Below are 24,226 nucleotides of genomic sequence, written 5' to 3'. Positions count from 1 at the left end.
CTGTCAAATAAATAAAATCTTTAAAAATAATAATAATAATAATAATTGTTTAAGTCAATGTTCCTCTTCTTAGCATCCATGACATTCTGTGCATGTTTCACTGGCTTCATCACGTTACTATTGTTTGTCCTCCCCCACAAGATGGTATGCTCTCTGAGGGTGGGATTGTGCCTGCCCAAACTTGGTCTTCCCAGGGCCTGTTCATAATAGATACTCAACAAATTTTTTGAATCATTAGCCCGCCAGTAGCAACAATTCTCAAACATTTGAGGGTCTCAGGACCCCTTTATACGCTTAAAAATAATTGAAGGTGCTTAAAAGAGCTTTTGTTTGTGTGGTTTGTATCTACTGATATTTACTATATTCAAAATTAAAACTGAGGACATTTTAAAACACAAGAATACACAAGCACGCATTCGACTTGCCATCAGAGCAATGCTGTCATTACATGTTATGTAGACTTTGGAAAATTCCAATGAGTACTCATGAGAGACAGAGAACGAAAAAGAAAACAATATTTTAGCATTGTTATAAAAATAGGTTTGACTCCACGGACCCTCAGAAAAGATCTCAGAAATCTTCTGGAAGGATCTCAGGGATCCCCTGAAGGGTCTCAGAGTCCCCAACTTACACTTTGAGTACCACTGCCTACTGCCTTATGGTAAATATTCACCTGAACAAACTGATTCAGAAAAAAATACTCTCTGGGGCACCTGGGTGGCTCAGTCGTTAAGCGTCTGCCTTAGGCTCAGGTCATGATCCCAGAGTCCTGCGATCGAGCCCCGCATCAGGCTCCCAGCTCGGCGGGAAGCTGCTTCTCCCCTTCCCACTCCTCCTGTTTGTGTTCCCTCTCTCACTGTGTCTTTCTCTGTCAAATAAATAAATAAAATCTTTTAAAAAAATAAAGTAAAAAAATAAAAATAAGAAAAAAATACTCTGCCCAGATTGGGTGCTGTGGATTTGACAAAAGAGATGATGATTTAGGATGGAGCATAGCAGCTATGGCCCAGTGGGATCTTTGAGAAGAGGTGGAATTGGCAACCATTTGATGTGAATTATTGTTTTGTGGATTAAAAGATGGAATTTTATAAAGCCATAACATGGTGTTAAACACATCAATAAAATATACTTTTTGATAGGACTTCTCTAAGCTACTTTTTGTCATACAGACAATTTGTATTTTTGAGCAACTGTTATGTTGGGATATATTTTGTGACTCCTTACACTACTTTTCCATAATGCCAGTAGCCGCGCTAACTCTAAAATCCTTGAGCTACAAGGACCCTACCCTTCTGTTAGGCTTTTTGACAACAAAAAGAAGGGGCACATGAATGGAGACTCTTGTGACTTTCCTTTGAATTATAAGACTCTTCTGATTGAAACAATCATGTATAATCTGGTCTAATCCACTAATATCTATACATTACTGCAGTAATTTCCTTTAAGAATTTACTGTGTCGGGGCGCCTGGGTGGCTCAGTCGTTAAGCATCTGCCTTCAGCTCAGGTTGTGATCCCAGGGTCCTGGGATCGAGCCCCACATCGGGCTCCCTGCTCCGCAGGAAGCATGCATCTGCCTCTCCCACAGCCCGTGCTTGTGTTCCGTCTCTCACTGTGTCTGTCTGTCAAATAAATAAATAAAATCTTAAAAAAAAAAAAAAAGAATTTACTGTGTCATCCAAAATTGGGACAATAAAAATATTTTTGTTTCCTATATCTACATGATATCCAAAATTATAATTATATTGAATTTTTCTCATGCTAAGAGTAATATTTCTGTATTCAACATTATTTCTAATGACCAATGTCAAGTAAAGAATATGAACCCCATGTTACTCAATTATATTTGAACAAATGTAACCTGATAAATTTATTGAGAAGTGAAGAAGGATGAAATAGGGTAAAGTGGATATATTTAGAATGTTTTAGGAAGCCTACTCTCAATCTCACTATTATATAACAGGGGTCATCTTACTGCCTGCCACAAAGCTTCCCCATCAAGTATTACAAGGGGTCCTCATGTTTTCTTGCATGAATACCCCTTTAAGGATGATTAATGCCACACTTCCAGAGGGAGGTGTATTTATCCTGGGGTATGGATTCGTGTGTGTGTGTGTGTGTGTGTGTGTGTGAGAGAGAGAGAGAGAGAGAGAGAGAGAGAGAGAGAAAGAGACAGGACTGAAGAGGGTAAAATCATCATGGAGTGTGTGCCTCATGATAAGTAATTATTTTTTTCTTTTTCTTTACCCATCTTCCCACCTGCCTCCCCTCTGGTAACCATCAGTTTGTTCTCTATAGTTAAGAGTCTGTTTCTTGGTTTGCCGCTCTCTCTCTCTTTTTTTCCTTTGCTCATTTGTTTTGTTTCTTAAATTCCACATATGAGTGAGATCATGTGGTGTTTGTCCTTCTCTGACTGACTTCTGTCGCTTAGCATTGTACTCTCTAACTCCATCCATGTCATTGCAAATGGCAAGATCCCATTCTTTTTATGGCTGAATAATGCTCCATTGTGTGTATATACGACATCTTCTTTATCCATTCATCTTTTGATAGACACTTGGGTTGCTTCCATAGTTTAGCTATTGTAAGTAGGCTGCAATAGATATAGGGGTGCATATATGCCTTCGAATTACTGTTTTTGTATTTTTTGCATAAATACCCAGTAGTGCAATTCCTGGATCATAGGTTAGTTCTATTTTTAACTTTTTGAGGTGATAAGTAATTTAAAATATTTTTATTAAAATAAAGCACAAACATTATCACATAAAATGAAGTTATAATAATTTTTCACATCAAATATGGAATTCAAAAATATGTCTCCTTCATCTGTTTCCCCCAAAACACATCCCACTTGACAGAAATTAACAGAGAGCCTCAAGTCAGCAGTCAAATACTGAAGAAGAGGACTTAGAAAATCATAAAACTTTGAAAGTCTCAGAATCAAGAGATAAAGATTGACATGACTTTATTTATCCAAAGAAAAACCCTTCTGGGGGTGCCTGGGTGGCTCAGTTGGTTAAGCGACTGCCTTCGGCTCAGGTCATGATCCTGGAGTCCCTGGATCGAGTCCCGCATCGGGCTCCCTGCTTGGCAGGGAGTCTGCTTCGCCCTCTGACCCTATCCCCTCTCATGTGTTCTTTCTCTCTCATTCTCTCTCTCTCAAATAAATAAAATCTTAAAAAAAAAAAAAAACCCTTCTGGTAATGGAAGAAACAGAATACCAGTTTAGAGATATTATAAGAAAGTGTGAAACGTGTTGGGAAATTTTTTTTTTAGATAAAGGAATTGTTAGTTAGGATTCATTCATTCATTCATTCATTCAACAAATATTCACTAAACCCCTACTATGTGCCAGGTCTTGTTCTATCCAATGAGGACCCAGCAGTAAACTCTTCCACTCTCACGGAGTTTACATTCTAATGGAGGAGACAGACAATAAACGAACAAATAAATGTGTAACATAATGACAGGTATGAAAAGGGCCATAGCAGAAGTAAAGCAGGATGGTGTGACGGAGGTTGTTGGGAAGCTGCCAGTTTGACTGGGGTGGTCAAGGAAGGCCTGTGTGAAGAAGTAAAGTGAGAGATAGCCACATGTGAGAGAAGACTGTACCGGAGAGAGGGTGCTGTAAAATGCAAGGTGCGTGGAGTGGAACCTTTCCTGGCCTGCTGGGCGATCGATGTGGTTGATGTGACCAGAACAGAGTGAACAAGGGAAGAGTGAGAAGAGATAAGTTGAAGAGGTAGCAGGCTCCTTGTATGTCATGGAGGGATTTGGGATTTTATTCTAAGTATGGTGGGAAGCCAGTGGAGGATTTTTAATGGGCCACTGACATGATGTGATTCAGGGAATTCTTAAGGACAGACTGAGGACTTTCTAAATGGCTATTGCATTATCCTGGGATTTTCACGATACTACAGGAAGTTGTGGGATCTTTTTAATACAAGATACATCAAAAGACAAGACAGAAATTGGGACAGGAAAGAGAAGTTTTTCTCTCTTCGGCAGCTTAAGAATTGGCCCTATAATAGGAATCGTCAGGTGAACTATGCTATAAACTCAATGACCTTTCAGACCCACCTTCTATAACTCTGAGAGTACCAGGTAATCAAGTGAGAAATAGCATACCGCTCATAGTAGACATTTTAAAATTCCTATTCTGATTTTAATAAAAATATCTGTTCATTGTGAGAAATTTGGAAAGTAGAGAAGAGCAGAAAGAAGAAAGTAAAACCACTCACAATCACATCACCCAGAAAAAAAAGCACCATCAAAATGTGCACGTTTCTTCAACACATTACACAAAATGAGATAGGATAATATTTTTATAAGTGGTGAGTTCTTTCCCTTCCATGTTAAATACAGTAGAACCAATATGATGGTCAGTCTGGATGGCTGTATTAGAGGTGAAACAGTGGTAGGACAATATTTGCCTGGTTATCCCCGTGACCAGAGCCTTGGAATGACTCTCAAGATGGACGACGACACAACTGTCTCTCCTAGCAGAGCCTGAACAATTGAGACGCGCTCCTGAGGGATCATTTCAGACCCCATCCCTGTTCTTCAGAGCTCCTTCTCAGGCATGAGTCACTGTCACATCTTCTCTCAGGTGAGTTAGTTCTGAATGTGAGGAAAGTAGTGTTATCACAGGGATGAAGGAGTAAGCCAGCCGGATGCAGGTAACTACAGTCTGAGGAGTAGCTGAAGGTCAGCTTGGTTCAGCCTAACAGATAAAAGTCCTCTGTTCCTTTTAGTTCTTGATGTCCTTACCCTGCCCAAGCCTTCAATTCCCTGGAGACAGAACGAAAGGAAGTCAGATTATTTCATCTCAAAAGAAAAAAGAAGTTGTTCTCTCCCATGTTCCAATTCGTAGAGCCATGTCTGGGAACTAGGGTGAGGAGAGTGAGGCATTCACCTTGGGCTCATAACATAAGGGGATGCCCAAAACTTCTTAATGATGGTCAATAATATTTTAACACAGTAATTTTTTTAAAGATTTTATTTATTTATTTGACAGAGAGAGAGAGAGAGCACAAGCAGGGGAAGTGGCAGGCAGAGGGAGAAGCAGACTCCCCGCCGAGCAGGGAACCCAAAGCGGGGCTCAATCCCAGGACCCTGAGATCATGACCTGCGCCAAAGGCAGATGCCTAACCGACTGAGCCACCCAGGCACCCATATTTTAACACAGTATTTTGAAAAACAAAAATTAATGTAAAGCAATCTATCATTTAAAAAGATGTCAAAGTTTAGAGGTGCCTGGGTGGCTCAGTTGGTTAAGAGACTGCCTTGGGCTCAGGTCATGATCCTGGAGTCCCAGGATCAAGTTCCTCATTGTGCTCCCTGCTCAGCGGGGGGCCTGCTTCTCCCTCTGACCCTCCCCCCCCCCTCGTGCTCTCTCTCTCATTCTCTCTCTCTCAAATAAATAAATAAAATCTTTTTAAAAATAAATAAATAAAAAATAAAAAGATGTCGAAGTTTAAAATAAAGACAGGATCAGCATTACCAATTTTCCTTTTGCCTCAGGCTCCCATCAAGTTTGGCAGGGCATTGTCACTGATCTTACACAAATACACCCCCCCCCCCATACCACCAATGACACTGATATTGGACATTTACCTAAATATTCAAAATAAAATAGACATACCAAGGGCAAATAGACTTACAGACACTAAACACCTAAAATGATCAGTTGAGGGGAGAAACACTTCTATTCTAAGCCCCTCTTAGATTAAATTTGCCTCAGAGCAGGGTGCCTGGGTGGCTCAGTTGGTTAAGCGACTGCCTTCGGCTCAGGTCATGATCCTGGAGTCCCGGGATCAAGTCCCGCATCGGGCTCCCTGCTTGGCAGGGAGTCTGCTTCTCCCTCTGACCCTCCTCCCTCTCATGCTCTCTGTATCTCATTCTCTGTGTCTCAAATAAATAAATAAAATCTTTAAAAAAAAAAATTTGCCTCAGAGCAGCTAATTTTGTAACCAAGTTCTGACGCAACAATTTGCCCTGATGCTAACTATTGATCAATCATTACTAGTTAGTGCCCAATAATCCATAAGTCACTGAGAGTCAAATAATGCAATTGTGAAGGTCAGGGGGTTTAAACACAGCCTTTCTACTTGGTGAGCAACCAATATATCTACTGATGGATCTTAACTCCAACCCAGACTCTTGCTATCAGAGGCTCACTTAGTGCTTTTACAGCCCTTGATCTACCCAGAGTCGTGAATTCTTTCCCTATGAATAATTGTTCATTGTCAAGGATTCTGTGTAATATCACCCAAATCTCCCTTCATTAGCTGAAGGATTAATTCCCTCCAGCTCTTGGGACTTAGTTGTCTGACATTACTCAGCTGTCAATTCCTTTCAGAATTGCCATGGCAGAAGAAAGCCACCTTACCCACAGTCACACTCCCAGCTGGGAGCAGCCTACCTCCGAAGACTGGCTGAGGCAGGGGTGAAAAAAAAACCAGTGCCCTCACCCCAGTTCAGGACAACTCCAAAAGGCTATACCAGCTTCCACACTCTTAGCAGTGTCAGCTGAGGCCTTCTCCCTCTGCCCAACCCTGCTTATTTCTCTTCCCCCTTCTGTTGTTGATCCTGAGAACATTCCTAAATAAATTTCCTACATGCAAATCTCCATCTGGGAGTTGGCTTTCCAATGAACCCAACCTGCTCCACTTACGTGACTTCCTAACATTATGCTGTCTTAGTTACATAGAGGTGGAACACTTGCTATACAAGGAAACAAAAGTGATTCAGACACTAAGTTCTGCTAATCATCGACATGAAAATTATTGGCACCCTATATTGGGATATCAATAAAGACATCCCAATATTTTCTCAAGTCTCACCTTTTTTTTCCCTTTTATTTAAGACTTTATTTACTTATTTTTGCACACACGCTCACACAAGAGAAAGAGAGTGAGCATGAGTGGGGGAGGGAGGGAGGGGAGGGAGAGGGAGAAGCAGACTCCCACTGAGCAGGGAGCCCGCTGGGGGACGGGATCCCAGGACCCTGGATCCCAGGACTCTGGGATCATGACCCGAGCCGAAGGCAGACGCTTAACTGACTGAGCCACCCAGGTGCCCTGAAGTCTCACCTTTAATGCTACCATATCCATATGTTTATTCCAGATGACTCTTTTAAATCTTTGCAAAGGCCTAGGAGTTCAAGGTTCAAGAGACCAAAGAAGATTTTTAAATGAATTTTATCTGAGTTGAGGTTCTTTCAGACTCAACTTCATGGTGTTCAGATCTATATTTATGATCTTCTCCTCCCCTTATAATTTAATAATCAAAGTAGAAATTAACGTGGTGACTAGGGTGGAGAATAGAAGTATAAACCACTTATTCCAACTTGAATCAGTTTAAATGGAGATGTCTTCAACTTAATCAGCCTTTTTCTGGTTCTCTCTCTAAGAGTTGTTGGCCGCTTCTGCTGCTGTTGTTCCTACTGGGAGGGCTAAAAGGAGCCCAGAGGAGGTGATGCAGAGAAAGTAGGATCTGGGTCAGAAGAGGGTTCTATCCAACCTAGCAGAACATGGCATAGGTGGGTTAGAGAACCAGAGCCATTACCCGGAAGCACTAAGTCTATAGCCAGGCATCAATCCAGAGGCAGATAAGAAAGAAAACAAGAGGGGGCGCCTGGGTGGCTCAGTCATTCAGCGTCTGCTTAGGCTCAGATCATGATCCCAGGGTCCTGGGATCAAGCCCCGCATCAGGCTCCCTGCTCAGCGGGAAGCCTGCTTCTCCCTCCCACTCCCCCTGCTTGTGTTCCCTCTCTCGCTGTGTCTGTCAAATAAATAAAACAAAATTAAAAGAAAAAAAAAAGAAAGAAGGCAAGAGAATGAGGAGCCAGGCTGATCCTTGAAAAAACACTGAACACAATCATGTATCTGGCACAATTTAAGGCGTGTGGGTCAAGTGAAAGGTAAACGGGTTCTGGAGCTTCCTTGGTCAGGTTGCCTGGTGCATACGGCAGGGATCATCAATGTGGCAATTTCAAATCTGCCCTGCACGATCTCTCAGTCTTCATCCCCTTTTCCCTGAACCCATCTCCTCAAAATGTCACCCACTGAAAATGACAGTGGGGACTAGCAGGTGAAGCATGTGATAGCAAAGAGAGGGTCCCAAGACCCCTCAAATGTCTAACCCTACCACACATTCATTCATTCTTCACACACTGTTTTCCCACACCAAAAGAAGCAACCAGCCCCCCACACACCACATTCTAGGGCATCCTATGATCCCATGACCACAGAACCCTCCTGCCACAGGTATGTGCAATGTACCAGAGAACAGCTTATGGGACAAACCATTGCTCTCCCTCAGCTGATGGAGTGGAAGCATCATGACAGTTCAACCTACAATGGGGCTGGTGGGTTGAGATAAAAATGGAAAGCTACTCAGTCCGGATTATCCTCTTTTGCAGCGTCCCTGATGAGATCAGGGCTGGAGAAGCAAGGGTGTGGCTCACCCAGAATGCAGAACATAGGGCTCCTGGGCCAAGATGGTGACATAGAGTTATAGGTCAGTTTGTTGTTGCTGTCATTGTTTTTCTTTTTTTTTTTTTAAAGATTTTATTTATTTATTTGAGACAGAGAGAATGAGAGAGAGAGAGCACATGAGAGGGGGGAGTGTCAGAGGGAGAAGCAGGCTCCCCGCCGAGCAGGGAGCCCGATGCGGGACTCGATCCCGGGACTCCAGGATCATGACCTGAGCCAAAGGCAGTCGCTTAACCAACTGAGCCACCCAGGCGCCCTGTCATTGTTTTTCAATTGCGTCAGGTTAGGAAAGGTACTTCTAATCCTAATTTTGAGATGCCACGGATGAACCCCAAATACCTTAAGGTTGTCATTAAAAACTTTCAAAATAAAATTTCTCTTACTTTTCTTCAATTTAAAAACACCTCTCAAAAAAAAAAATAAGTAAAAATAAATAAAAACACCTCTCTAGACTACATGAGTTTTACAAAAGGAAGCCAAAATATGCCAGTACCCGCAATTCCTTCCATATTACTGTGCCTATATTCCTGGATTCCCAAAAGATTAGGAATCACTGGCCTAAGGTTTCCAAAGTCAAGGTAGATCCCTTTCCCAAGTGACAGGCACAGACCAAACACTCTATCACACCCTATCTAAAGAGAATGGTAAACTTAAAAAAAAAAAAATTTCCTAACATGCTCCGTGACCTTGAGCAACAGCTTTCCCCTCCCTGGAGCTCAGTGTTCTACCTTAAATCCAGAAGACTGTGCTCTCTCACACCCAGCCCCCAAATTATCTGACCAGACACTTGCCAAACCCCGCCCCAAACTACCTGGTGATCTTACTACTTCTGAGTCTGACTCCTCCCAGTGACTCCTTCCCTTTCTATCCCTTTGTTAAGTAGCTTCCCCTCTAATGGCTTTTGCTCTGGAAACAGCACCTCCGAACTCCTGCCCGAGACAGCACTCCCCGGCATGAGGGCTGCCCTGCTCCCCGTGGCCAGGGTAACAAACCTTTGCCTTAGCTGCTTGCTTCTGCTCTCCTGGGTAGGCCGAGGTGCGGTAGCTAAGGAGCTGAAGTTGGTGACGTTGGTGAGTAGGCTTTTCTCATTGTTTTTCCCTTAAAACTGTTACCAGCAGGGTCTGATACCCAAGTATCAGGTTTCACTTTACCCCTACCGCTGTCTCCCAGAGACCAAACTCAGAAAGTGAATCATCAAGTTTCGCAAGTTCCTCCTAACGAATACTTAACGTGTCCTGACAAAAAGTGTTTGCTTTGGTTATTTGTGCCTTTGCTGCTATTATTTATTTATTCACTTACCTCACAGCTGCCTTGAGTGCATTTCCTTCTGATAGCCACACGATGCTGCGGGGGAAGCCTCAGCTAGCCACGTTAGCACCAGGAGCTAACCAGGCTTCATTCAGTGTAATGATTATTTAAAAACAGTCATCTTCTGCATGAAGTAGCCCCTTCCCCTTTTCTTTATCAGGAAATCGGAAACTATATTTGTAAACAGATTTTGAAGCATAAAAGTGAAACTAAATTCGAGATTTCGAGGAGGACTTCCTGATATGTAGATTTGGTTGATCATTAAAATAACGTTTTCTCCACCCGGGGCACGTGTGACAAGTTATGGGAAAAGAGGGGTGGCTGGTGCGAGAGGTTAAGGAAAGAAAATATACTGTTGACGTTGCCTTCAAAATAGGTAGGAAGGGGGTTTGCCAAGTGAAGGGGATTTATTACTTTATCTGTATGAGTTCTGGGATTAATCCCTCGGTTTCTCTGTCTGTGATTTTCTCTGTTTCTCTACTTCTCTTGAGCTGTTTCACTCAGTCTCCTCCGCCTCTGACCCTCTCTTTGTCTTTCACACCCGCTCTCTCAATCTCTTTCTCTTCCTCACCTTTTTTTATTTGATAGTCTGAAAATATGCTGACAAATAAGTAAATTTTCTTACTGTAAGAATACTCAATTTATTTCTATAATTTGCAGGGAGGTCATCTTTTACCTAAAAATGAAACATGAAGTTCCTATTTCCTCAGCTTAGTGAATTCAGAAGTCCTTTCTTTCCCTTCTACAGAAACAAATTTCTGACCATATGATTATGCAAATTATCTTTACTAGGTCCTAAGTCAACACATGAGAGAGAATCAGAGAAACATATCATCAATTTATTTACAAATGATTTACCAGCTGTCACACTTCGGTGCTGAAAAAAAAAAATGTGTCATATCATGTACCTTCTGTAGAGAAATCCGTGCAAGTTGGACTTTTACTTATATTCATGGGTTCCTGGCCAACACGTGCATTAAGCAAGTGTGGGGACGCCGCGGAAATGGCACTGTCAACACTGTCAGCCTGTGGCAAGTTGGTTGAGAGGTAATCCTCTCTGAGATACTACCATGAACTTGCAGTTAACCGCATGTGGTCGATTCACTCCCTGTTTTACTCCAGCGCAGGCTCACTTCCCTCGACTACCAAACTGTTGTGGGCTTCCTTTCTCCCCCTTCATGCTCAGTTACCATGTGTTCAGGGACTACAAGTTAATTCTTCCCTAAGAAAAACCTGACAGGGGTGCCTGGGTGGCTCAGCCGGTTAAACATCTGCCTTCGGCTCAGGTCATGATCCTGGAGTCTTGGGATCGAGCCCCGCATGGGGCTCCCTGCTTATCGGGGAGCCTGCTTCTCCCTCTGCCTGCCACTCCCCCTGCTTGCTTTCTCTCTCTGACAAATAAATAAATAATATCTTTTAAAAAAAAGAAAAGAAAACCTTACAAAGATAGCTCTCCTGGAGCTAAAAGGAATAAATCACACAAGGCTAATGTTAATTTTTCCTACGAAGGCTTTCTTCCATTAATGGTAGATGAAGGGCGACTTAATACAAATTTCTTGGCCCTTACAAAACAATATCTAAGGACTTAAGCAATGAGATACTACTTTCTTCTTTTTATTGATTATGGAGAATATATGACTATAAATGGTTAAATTATATGCCCAGGCAAATCCTTAGAAAATCATTAGAACCGGAATAAAAGAAAGGTGCCTCTGCTCAAAGTGGTAACCTTTGTAACAATAACCAATCATTACTCAATGCTTATTATATGCCAGGCATTGTTCTGAGAGTTCGATATGGAAGATGTCACATTATCCTCCCAACAACCCTGTAAAGTAGGGTTTCTAGGAAAACACAGGATACCCAGTTACATTTGAATTTCGGGTAAACAAATAATTTTATAGTATAAAGTATGTTTCGTGCAATATTTGGGCATCCTGTAGTTTGGTTTGCTACATCTGGCAACTGTTCTATAAAGTTTTATAAAAAACCTTACTATCTTGGGCGCCTGGGTGGCTCAGATGGTTAAGCATCTGCCTTCAGCTCGGGTCATGATCCCAGGGTCCTGGGATCAAGCCCCGCATCGGGCTCCCTGCTCAGCGGGGAGCCTGCTTCTCCCTCTGCCTCTCTCTGTCTCTTATGAATAAATAAATAAAATCTTAAAAAAAAAAAAGCTTACTATCTCTATTTTATAGATAAAGAAATTGAGACACAAAGAGGTTAAACAACTTGGCCATAGTTACACGGTAACTATGGTGTAGTCAGGATTTGAATCCAGGCTGTACGATCGAGGAGGCTATGCCCCTAATCACTACACATATTCCATTCCTGCTGTGTGCATTTAAGCCAGCATATGGAGCTGAGATCTCCCCCTGGAGGTTAGGTGTACAGACTTAACACATCATCAGTAGGTAGTTTCCTCACTGTTTCTCTGTGATCCAAGAATAATAAATCTTTCCCACTTCTGTAAAGCTGTTCTTGGCAGAAAGAGGAGGAAACTGTCCTTGGTTCTTGTTCTGTCTCATGAACAGAGTTATCACACAATCTTTTAAAACAGGTTTATCAACATGTGTCCCACGGGATACTAGTTTGACAAGTTGTTAACAGGAGTTGCTTGGCTAAAAAAGTGGGTTTCAATAGTCAAATCCATTTTGGGAACAGAACAAGGGTTACACTGTATTTCAGGTCTCTAAAGGGCAAGACTCTTCAGTCTTTAATATTCTAATATGTGTGGGCACCTGGGTGGCTCAGTTGGTTAAGTGTCTGCCTTTGGCTCAGGTCATGATCCCGGGGTCCTGGGATCGAGCCCCGCATCGGGCTCCCTGCTCAGTGGGGAGTCTGCTTCTCCCTCTCCCTCTGCCCCTCTGTTCATGCTCTCTCTCTCTCTCACTCTCTCGCTCTCACTCAAATAAATAAATAAAATCTTTAAAAAAATAATAATATTTTAATATGTGCTGTAGCTTTAAAGGAAAGGATCTAGTAGTAAACTATATTTCCTAAACTTTGACCACAGAATCCACCTTCTTCTTTTTCCAGAGTGTCCCATTAGAAAACCCTTAGAGAATCATTATTTCTAACTTTTTAGAGAGAGACTAATAAGTATGGTGAGTATGGGAGGTCAAGGGAGACGTCTCTTGGTTGCCTTTTTCAGGAGGGACCTGAATTTAGTGACCGCCAGGATTAGAAGTAGAAGTAGGACATTCCAGGCAGATAGAACATCATCGCCCTGAGGCTAGAACAATGTATTGATGGAAGAGCAGGGTCTCTGTGGCTAAGTGTTTTTAGCAAGAGCGTAAGGTAGTAACATCGAGGTGGGCAGGGCCAGATCAGGTAGGATGATGTAACACACAGAATCTGCTCAGCCGACTTGATGGAGAAGGATCATTCATGGGGGTACCAAGCCATGGCTCTTTTTTTTAAAAAGTTACCTGTGATCTAAAAGGATGAAGTGAGGGGTGCCTGGGTGGCTCAGTTGTTAAGCGTCTGCCTTTGGCTCAGGTCGCGATCCCAGGGTCCTGGGATCGAGCCCCGCATCGGGCTCCCTGCTCCGTGGGAAGCCTGCTTCTCCCTCTCCCACTCCCCCTGCTTGTGTCCCCTCTCTCGCTGTGTCTCTCTCTGTCAAATAAATAAATAAAATCTTTTAAATAAATAAATAAATAAAAATAAAAGGATGAAGTGAATGTGATGTGGTGAGGAAAACAGTGGGTAGCAATCATGAAAACTAGGAGATCTGGACGGCTCATTCAATCTCTTTGAACCTCAGTTTCCTTCTTTGTTAGGACAGCAGTAGGGCCAGCCTGGCCTCACCGGAGTTGTGAAAATTGAAAGAGAGAGCAGGGAAAAGACTACAAAATGTGGAGGGTTGCAACCACGTAAGGGGTTGTTCTCCTGGATGTCTTCCTATTGCAATTACCACTAGGACTGCAAAATAGTCCTAGGGCTGACCCTATATGTTTAGGTTTCTAAAGGATTTCATAGAGTATGATTGTTGGACTGAGAACAGAAGTTATAAATTCGGCAGAGCTGCATTTAAGAAGTTTGCCTTACCACAGGCTTAAAAGAGCACCGAGGCGGGGCGCCTGGGTGGCTCAGTCGTTAAGCGTCTGCCTTTGGCTCAGGTCATGATCCCGGGGTCCTGGGATCGAGCCCCACATCGGGCTCCCTGCTCAGCGGGAAGCCTGCTTCTCCCTCTCCCACTCCCCCTGCTTGTGTTCCTGCTCTCGCTGTCTCTCTCTCTGTCAAATAAATAAATAAAATCTTTAGAAAGAAAAAAAAAAAAGAGCACCGAGGCACAGTCCAGAGGCTCCAGCTGAAACTCCAGGAGCTCAAGAATGCACGTGTGCACTTGAGCGTACTAACATATGCATGCAGGCGCATGCACCCGCACACATAGTGATTTCCAGCATCTGGGGGCAGGGAAGGGATGGTTTATTAATTGTCTCTGAGAGACACCCCTTCTGAAGAGCTCACAGCATGTGTGAGTCACTACCTCAAAAACCCTTAAAACCTACTACAGTATAAGGGAGTACAATTATTCCTGACCTGTAAGGACAGAGTAAGAAAACTTGTTCAAACCTGTGATTATGTTCCAGGGCTCTGCTGTTTAACCCTCCTCTAAGGGAACCATGCTTATTTTTCTCCCCAGCCTATACTGTCATTTAGATGCATAATCTCAGTTTTATTTTTTAAATAGGATTTGGGATTGTTTCTTACATCAAGGTTTTCCTCTAGTGCAACACCTCCCCCTCCCCCCGCAACACACAGAGCTTCCAATCTCAGAGGAAAAGACCAGAGTTTATAAAGAAGCCCCAGATCCCAGATCACCCACTGGTGTTGGGATGCTGAGGGGTGCATTTTAGCAGAGAAATGAGCCCCTTACACGGGTTAAGAATGCTGGCTTTGAAGGCACACGGTTTGTGTTTGGCTCTCTGCTGTGCCACTAACACGCTGTGTGACCTTGGGGAGGTCACTTACCTAGGGCTGATTTCCTTGTTTGTGAAATGAAGATAATAATCATAAATGCTTTGGGGGCGCCTGGGTGGCTCAGTCGTTAAGCGTCTGCCTTCGGCTCAGGTCATGATCCCAGGGTCCTGGGATCGAGCCCCGCATCGGGCTCCCTGCTCGGCGGGAAGCCTGCTTCTCCCTCTCCCACTCCCCCTGCCTATGTTCCCTCTCTCGCTGTGTGTCTCTCTGTCAAATAAATAAATAAAATCTTAAAAAAAAAAAAAATAATAATAATAATCATAAATGCTTTGGAGAACTGATGAATGGATTAAATCATGAGAAGCAGTTAGCACAGTTTCTGGGACACAGTAAGCATTCAAAAAACCTTGAGGAGTTATTGTGGTCATAGGCTGGTAGGAAGTGTTGTAAATTATTTTGCTGCAATGTCTCTCATCTGACTTCCCTTTGGCTAACTCAGGAGTTCTCAACCAGAGATGATTTTGCCCCCGATGGCACATTTGTCAGTGTCTGGAGAACTTTTTGGTTGTCACAATTAGGGACTGCTCCTGGCATCTAGTGTGCAAAGGCCAGGCACGCTGCTAAACATTCTTCACTGGACAGGATGGCCCCTCACAAGGAATTATCCAGCCCAAAATGTCAACAGTGCTGAGGTTGAGAAGCCCTGGAAACTAAACATTGTAGGATTTATAATCTACTGAAACCACGTAACAGTTTTAGTTACTCAGATCTAGGAAAGTATTTTGCACAATTACCTGGGATCTAAAAAGTCAAAAATATGTTTGGATTATACAAAGAGCACTAATGAGGGGCGCCTGGGTGGCTCAGTTGGTGTCTGCCTTCGCCTCAGGTCATAATCCCAGGGTCCTGGGATCGAGCCCCCACATCAGGCTCCCTGCTCAGTGGGGAGCCTGCTTCTCCCTCTCCATCTGCCCCCACACACACACACTCATGCTCTCTCTAATAAATAAATAAAAATCTTAAAAAAAAAAAGAGCACTAATGATTAGCCTTGATAATTTCTGAGATTATGCAGCCTTTCTTCCAGCCATGAAGGGACCATTCATAACAGCAGTTTCTTACCTGACCAAAATTATTTCTTAAGATCCACTACACCGGGGCACCTGCGTGGCTCAGTTTGTTAAGCGGCTGCCTTCGGCTCAGGTCATGATCCTGGAGTCCCGGGATCGAGTCCCGCATCGGGCTCCCTGCTCGGCAGGGAGTCTGCCTCTCTCTCTGACCCTCCCCCCTCTCATGCTCTCTGTCTCATTCTCTCTCTCAAATAAATAAATAAAATCTTTAAAAAAAAAAAAAGATCCACTACACCAGGGTCTCTGTTTGCTGTAGCCTGTTCTACTGCGATTTTTATTTCTCACCAGTTGAGGGGACCAAAAGATAAGTTTTCTTTAGACACCAGAGACACAGCCCAGGTCCTATAAGCCTCTCTCACTTCCTTGGAATCCCATCTGGAAGATGGCCAACATTTAGGACTGTTCCTTATTCCGTGTCTACCGGAGCATCTTAGCCAGGTGGTGTCAATGACAAGTGCAGGAAATCCCAAATAATGCAACGTGTTACGTGGCCCTCCTTTGTATTAAAAATGTTTGCTGGCATCATGGCATCAGGATAGACGTCATCTTGGATTTCTTGAGTGCTTTTCATGTCTTATCTTTCGCTTACAAAATAGCTTTGTATTTAGTTTGGTATTTTATTGAGAAAGCACATGGGAGTCATAAAATACCAAGGTTTTGGAAGTCCAGACTACTCTCCCCACAGAGGAAAATGTGCAATCAAAATAGCATGACATACATACAAATTCAGAAGTATGCTCTTAAAATATTAAGAATTAGCTTTTCTAATCTCCCTCTCCATAAATCCTTTATCTCTAATCTAAAAACTAATCATTGGCTCAAGATGGTCACAAATTATATGTGCCATTTAAATCTACTATTTTAGCATATGTAAAAATTTTAACACCATAATTGAGGAAGAATACTTCTCATCAGTCTGTCTGCAATAAAGTGATCTTGCTAAGCTTTGTGTTCCTTCTTGCCCCAATATACAAACCAGTCTCCATGAGTGACTCACCTGCTTTCTAAAGACTGACTGTCTTGTTACTTACATTACCTGAAACACGAGAAAGTGTTAGTGAGCTTAAAACAGCACTTCTTAACCTGAGATTTACCTGGGGAGGTCTTTTTTTGTTTTTTTTTAAGATTCTTTTATTTATTTATTTGAGAGAGTGAGAGCGAGAGAGCATGAGCGGGGGGATGGCGGATGGAGAGGGAGAAGCACACTCCCCGCTGAGCAGGGAACCCAATGCAGGACTCGATCCCAGGATCCTGAGATCATGACCTGAGCTGAAGGCAGACCCTTAACCGAATGAGCCACCCAGGCGCCCCTTACCTGGGGATGTCTTTAAAATCCTGATGCCCTGGCCACATGCCAAGGTTAAGAACCAGTGGTTTAGAAGAAAATCTATTAGGATGAGCTGAGGCAAAACACCTAAGTGAAATTTGTAATGTTACTGTCTTGATCTATTTTCAGGTATTTAGGCATGGAGACCGAAGTCCCATTGAAACCTTTCCTAACGACGCCATTAAGGAATCCTCATGGCCACAAGGATTTGGCCAACTCACTCAGGTTGGTTGGATTTTCAACTAAAGTTTGCTGATGAGTCTTAAGGGAAACTATGTGGAGTTTGTAATACATTGAAACCATATAACCACTTCAGTTACTCAGATCTGGGAGATTATTTTGCACAATTACCTAGGAACTAAAAGTCGAAAATGTGTTTTGATTGTGAAAGGCGAGGCACTAATGTTTAACTTCGACAATTTCTGATCATGACCAAGTCACCCCTAGTGACTAGTAACTGTAGGAAAATTGTATAAAATTGCTCGTTTTGATCTTTTTTTGCCCTGTTTGGGTTTATTAAAGCCTAAGAGCTGTGCATGGCAACAGATGAATACATTAGCTTAAAGATGCTGAGGAGAGCCAAGAGATACTTGGAAGCCTGCCCCCTGAGTTTCTCAGCCTCTTCCTGAGGAAGTAGAAAATAATATTATAATCGATAAACTGAATCGGCAGGGTTGGGAAGACAGGATCCCTCTGGAAGTGCTGATATCAAATTTTATTTTTAATCAGCTAGATATACTGGGATTGAGGCCTTCTTATAAATGGTCTTAAAGCCCTACTTCCTAAAGAGCACCAAAGGAGAAGGTGAAGACGGGGTTGGTGGGGGACAGAGGCATCTGTAGTCACTGCCCCCGTGACCCACTCCCTTCTCTTGCAAGAGTGGATGGCTCTTCTGTTTGGAGCCAGAGACCACGTGTGTTGCTTCTGTCCCGACCAAAGCAATGTTTAAATACATTAAGAAAATGTCATAGAATGTTTAGAGTTGAATGTCTCTAAACATTTAACCAAATATGTAACTAAGCATTTAAACTAATGGGTCTCAGTCTTGGCTAAACATTGAAATTATTTGGAGAGCTTTAAAAAATATCGATGTCTGTCTGCCTCCCAGACAGAGATTCTTATTTAATTCATCTAGGGTATGACCTGGACATTGGGATTTTTAGAAACTCCTTAGTTGATCAGTTGACTCTAATGTGCAGCCAAGTCTGAGAATCACTTCCCTAATTCAACCACAATGTTTCATAGAGGAGAAATCCCACAGAGGCTGTTTGAGGTCAGCATCTTTTGGCTCCGTGGTCAGAGCTCCTCCCACCATACCTCACTCCTACCCAGCTTTCGGCTCCTTAAACGAGAGAACATATATTATGAAATGATCACTGTTATAAATTTAGTCAACATCTGTCATTTCATAGAGATACAATAAAATGAGAAAGCAAAAAAAAAAAATATTTTTCCTTGTGATGAGAACTCTTGGGATTTACCTTCTTAACAACTTTCATATGTATTATAGAGCTATTTTATCCATAGTCGTTATGCTGTACATTAAATCCCTACTACTTATTACCTTGTAACTGGAAGTTTGTACCTTTTGACCACCTTTTCCCCAATCCTCTCCCCCCCATCCACTGCCTCTGGTAACCACAAATCTGATCCCTTTTTCTAGGAGTTTGGTTTTAAAAATTTTTTTTAGATTTCACATATAAATGAGATCATATAGTATTTGTCTTTCTCTGTCTGGCTTATATTATTTATATTATTTAGCATAAAGTCCTCAATGTTTATCGATGTTGTCATAAACAGCAGGATTTTATCATTTTTATGGCTAAATAATATTCCATTATGAGGGTGTGTGTGTGTGTGTGTGTGTGTGTCTACCAAACTGTATTCTGTATATCTTGAACTTATACAGTGATGTATGTCAATTATATCTCAATAAGACTTGGGGAAAAAAGAAAAAATGCAGATTCTAATTCAGCAGGTCTGACATAGGCCTAAGAGTCTTTATTTCTAATATACTCCAAGGTGAAGCCAGTGACGCTGGTACATGGCCACTCTTGAAGTCGCAAGGTTCTAGAGCTCAAATTCCTGCCCTTGGCCAGGTACTTGCAATCTACATAATGACAAGGTGATGGCTTTCTAAGTCAGTGGTTCTCAAAGTGTGGTCCCTGGACAGGCAACATCACCATTACTTGGAAACTTGTCAGAAATGTAAATTGTCTGGCCCTCCCCACTGAACCAGAAACTCTGGGCTTCATTTCTGGGAACCTTATTTTAATGAATCCTCCAGGTGATTCTGTGCATGCTGACATTTGAAAACCACTGCGCTATAGAAGATGACTCTTCAAAATTCAGCTGTAAGTTAGTACAACAAATTAGGCCCAAAGTACCTGCTTCTTTAGCTACCCATATCATCCAGGAAACTAGCAAAACTCAAAGCACACATTACTCTTTCCTCACCTCCTTCCCCATCCTAGGGGGGTGGTGATGATCATGGTAGCCAGGAATACAAGCAAAGGAAGGAGTCGGACCAAGCAGAGGTTATAGGGACCACATCCTCTCTGACTCCTGAAGTTCTAATAAAACTCGGTATTAAAGACAGACTTGAAGGTAGTGTTTCTCAAAGCATGGCACTCTGCTGCACGGATCTGAATCACTCGAGGCACTTGTTAAAATGCAGCTTCCGGGGCCACCCTGGGATCTAACAAGCAGGAAATCTCTGGGGGAAATGCTGAGGCATCTGCATTTCAACAAGCATCCCTAGGTAATTTTGCTTCTGATGCACAGTAATGCTTGAGGATCACTGAACTAAAGCAATATTTCTCAGTGATTACTGGCCATCAGAATTTTAATAAGCTTGTTAAAAAGGGGTTCCTGAGCTCCACTCCCTGCCAAAAATTCTGGCTCAGAAGGTCAAGGTGGGGCCTAAGACTTTGGTTTCTAACATACTCCCAAGTGATGCTAATACTGCTGATTCCCAGACCACACTTTGGGTAACAGATTCTAGTTTTTCAGGAACCAGGCGTAAATAAACTGTGCAGATAATAAATCATTATACCCAGGGGTTGAAAGTGATCTTCAGATTCATCAAGTCCAACCCATTATCAGATGGTTGAGTTTCTTCCACAAAACCTCCACCAAGTGGTCAACCAGCTCTCTTGAATGTTTCACCAACAAAGATGAGCCAGTGGTGTTCTACCACACCAGAGATGAACGATTTACTTAAATCAGATCAATCACCAGCTATTAACTGTGCAAAGCTCTATGTTAAGTGCTAATGAAGGTGCATGAGTTTTCTCAAGGAGTCATGGCTAAAGATTTATTACAACTGTTTTTTCTTGTTTTCATTTAAAAATGTCGTTGTCGAACTATTAAATTATACCATGGTTTGCTCTACACATTCAATAAGGAGAAATGAGACTCATACATGAAATACACAGAATTTACTTTCACTGATTTTTGCTTTTATTTGTTCCCATAGCTGGGCATGGAACAGCATTATGAACTTGGACAGTATATAAGGAAAAGATATAGAAAATTTTTGAATGAGTCCTACAAACGTGAACAGGCAAGTTGGGGAGCCAAGAGTGGGAACCTATTTCCTTGAAAGAATTTAACATAATGTTGCATTTATAAAAGTGCTTTTCCAGTTTCCCAAAGAACTTACACAAGTCAGAGATCTTATTTACAAATGTACTCCTCTTTTTTTAAAGATTTTGTTTATTTATTCGAGAGAGAGAGAGAGAATGAGAGCATGAGTCAGGGGGGAGGGGCAGAGGGAGAGGGAGAAGTAGACTCCCCGCCAAGCAGGAAGCCTGATGCAGGGCTCTATCCAAGGACCCTGGGATCATGACCTGAGCTGAAGGCAGTAATTTAACCAACTGAGCCACCCAGGCACCCTAAATGTACTCCTCTCTATACAAATACTTTGTTCCTAAGAAATTTATGAACATGACTAAGTGCAAAATTTTATGGACACCTATTGGCTTGGCAATTAGCCACCACTTAATCGGTCTCTTTGTCAGTTCAACTATTGACATACCAGATGGCATTCTCATAATACTGTCTCTTCTACAGTAGATATTATGATCATGATGCTACCACAATGTTTGCTAATGTTTTCATGTGAGGGTCCTGGCCTTTCTCAAATGTACTCTTTGCTCCATGGGGAAAAATGCACAGTTCCAATCAGTTGGAATCTCCTTTGATTTTCCCACTCTAGGTTTATATTCAAAGTACGGACATTGATCGGACTTTGATGAGTGCCATGACAAACCTTGCAGGCCTATTTCCCCCAGAGGGTATCAGCGTCTGGAATCCCAGCCTACCCTGGCAGCCCATCCCAGTGCACACACTCTCTCTTTCTGAAGATCGGGTGAGTATTCTGGAAAAACCTCCTATTTGGCCTAGGAGGAGGAAGGCAGGTTGCCCAGTACTTGTGGGTTTGGAGGTCTAGACACTGCTTGGTCTGTGCAATCTTAATCCTTTTCTAAATAAAGCTGCTAAGGACAAAGTAGGACATAGGAAGCCCCAGGAAGAGAGAGTAGGAACAGAATTTCAGTTTGGACCTTTATCATCCACTTTGTTTTGCCACCCTTTCAACAAATGGCAACATGGGGGCACCTGGGTGGTACAGTCAATTAAGCGGCCAACTCTTGGTTTTGGCTCAGGCTGTGATCTCCCAGTCATGGGATCGAGCCCCACATTGGGCTCTTTTGCTCCATGCTCAACGCCAAGTCTGCTTGAGTTTCTCTCTCCTTGTCCCTCTGCCCTTCCCCACCACGTGCTCACTCTCTCTCTCTAAAATAAATAAATAAATCTTTTTTAAAAAATGACAATTTGCCCCTCTCCATCTTCACACACACACACACACACACACACACAGAGTTCCCCTTGTTCTACTTTCAATTCCCAAGATTTGGTGCCCCACATAGGGTTCTCCTCCCTCCAGAATATTCTAAGACCTCTCTATCTACAAAATACCCCTCCCCACATGAAAACCCCCATTCTGAGGTAGGGGAAAAAAGAAAAGAGTTGAGGGCCTAGTCAGTGACCAGCACTTTGATATGTGCCACCATATTTACCTTTCATAACAACCTTCAATGGGCAATATTACTGTTCTCCTTTTATAGCCAGGGAAATATGTGCTCAGAGAAAGAAACAAAATAGGCCCAGTGCCGCAAAGCTGGTAAGCATCGCTACTGGGACTAGAACCAGGCCTATCTCATTCCAGAGCAATTTCCTTCCCTATAAACTAGTGGTTCTCAAAGTTATTATATTAGAATTACCTGAAAAAATTTTTTTCAAATCCTGGCACCTAGGGCACTCTCTATAACAAATCGGGATCTCTGAGGGTGGGATGCAGGCATAGTACTTTTAAAATAATCCCCCTGGATGATTCTAGCGGACAGCCATGTGTGAGAACCAGTACCGTAAACCAAGCTGCCTGAATGAGGCTATTTGAGAGAAACTCTCAAATTTATTTTGCACTGGGTAGGATGCACCAAAAGCTCTTCAATATTTTCAGAGGAATTGCTTTTGGTTTTAAATAGTATAAAATAAATCTAACTAATCTCCCAGGTGTGGAATTTAAGACTATATGAAGGAGGGGCACCTGGGTGACTCAGTCGGTTGGGTGTCCGACTCTTGATTTCGGCTTGGCTCATGATCTCAGGGTGGTGAGATCGAGCCCCGCTTCAGGCTCTAATGCTGGGCGTGAAGACTGCTTAAGTTTCTCTCTCTCCCTCTCCCTCTGCTCCTCCCCCTTCTAAAAAATAAAAATTAAGAGAAAAAAAAAGACTATTTGAAGGGAAAGTTTTGGGACAAGGAATCCGTGCTGATTCCCCTGCAGTCCCACTGTAAGCATGACCATGTCATCTCTTGGTAGCTGAGGTTTAGCATGACTTCTGCACTTGGACTGTTGCCCAGGGGCCCCTGGGGTAGGCTTCCAACCTCTTTGCCCTGCCAGTACTCCTAGACATTTGACTTAACTGTTGCATCTGATGACGTAAGAATCTTTCCCAAATACTTTGTAGAAACAGCCTGACCCTGTCAACCTCACTCAAGGTAAGTCTACTCCAACCACTTTTTCTGGTTTCCTGATAAGACAGGATGATTTGTTTGTACGTCTTTCCTTCACAGAATCAAGAGAGAAGTATTATGATGATCAGTATTCTTAGGAGTTTGTGAATATTTTCTTCCAAAAGAAAAAAAAATCACTTTGCTACAGCCTTTTCTGCATAGATAGACATGGACAGCAGCACCAAATTTAGCCAGTGTAGACCAAGGTAGATGTTTAATCCTTAATCCCGAAAGATAGTAATAAAATTATGTAGGAAAGAGACTATAGGAGCTATCAGAAGAGGAAAAGAGAGGGGCGCCTGCGTGGCTCAGTCAGTTAAGCGTCTGCCTTCGGGTCAGGTCATGATCTCGGGGTCCTGGGGTCGAGCCTGCTCCCTCTCTGCTTCTGCTCCTCCCCCCTGTTCGTGCACACTCTCTGTCAAATCAATAAAATCTTAAAAAAAAAAAAAGGAAAAGAGAAACAAAGGGGAATGAGGAAGAGAAGCAAGATTATCTACCCATGGCTTCCAGCTATGTCCTCACTAAGATAAAAACAGTTCTAACATCAACTAAGAAACCTAACAAACATCCATCAGTCAACACACAGTTATTCCCAGAGCTGTGCTAAGTGCTGTAGAGAAACATGAGGCCAGGTTTCTTCCCTAATTTATCACCCATTTGATGAAAACAGATTTGCATGTGTGACACGTGTAGACCAAGATACCAAGTGGTGGGCGATGAAGCAAGGACAAGCTGCACCTGCTCGAGGAGCTCACAAAAGGACGCCCGTGGCTCTACCACAGGGCAGCCATTCCAGTCTTCACGGAGAGAGTGAGAGCTTGAACCAGACCTCGGAGGAGGGAAGGAAAGGAGAAGAAGGCAGCCCAAAAGCATGGCAGTGGGTGAATATACAGAGGGCTTGCCCTTCTGTGTCCAGAGTTCTTATTTAGAAGGAATGAAAATGTCTGACCATGTTGGGCACAGAC

General features: G+C 42.7%; 1 protein-coding gene and 1 long non-coding RNA gene across 3 annotated transcripts in view; one reads left to right on the top strand and one right to left on the bottom strand.

Moving 5' to 3' along the window:
• Positions 1 to 2,717: 2,717 nt before the first annotated feature.
• Positions 2,718 to 9,604, bottom strand: LOC129045390 (uncharacterized). Its single transcript, XR_008505068.2, has 2 exons — positions 9,489 to 9,604; positions 2,718 to 4,789 (listed from the first exon to the last, which is right to left on the bottom strand). It is a non-coding gene; the product is annotated as an uncharacterized LOC129045390 (long non-coding RNA).
• The window catches only part of ACP3 (acid phosphatase 3), a 47,754-nt gene continuing 32,885 nt past the window's right edge, over positions 9,358 to 24,226 (top strand). For both annotated transcript variants that reach the window (XM_045903787.3, XM_064587872.1), the window contains exons 1-4: positions 9,358 to 9,566; positions 17,313 to 17,408; positions 20,662 to 20,748; positions 21,403 to 21,555. In XM_045903787.3, coding sequence (XP_045759743.1) covers positions 9,450 to 9,566; positions 17,313 to 17,408; positions 20,662 to 20,748; positions 21,403 to 21,555 — 453 coding nt within the window. In that variant the 5' untranslated portion in view covers positions 9,358 to 9,449. The remainder of the gene's footprint in view (positions 9,567 to 17,312; positions 17,409 to 20,661; positions 20,749 to 21,402; positions 21,556 to 24,226) is intronic.

The sequence above is a fragment of the Mirounga angustirostris genome, unplaced genomic scaffold (assembly GCF_029215605.1).
Source record: "Mirounga angustirostris isolate CCGP_5_RB_7025 unplaced genomic scaffold, mMirAng1.0.hap1 SCAF_1, whole genome shotgun sequence".
NCBI lineage: Eukaryota > Metazoa > Chordata > Mammalia > Carnivora > Phocidae > Mirounga > Mirounga angustirostris.
This window is presented reverse-complemented; position numbering and strand designations above follow the sequence as displayed.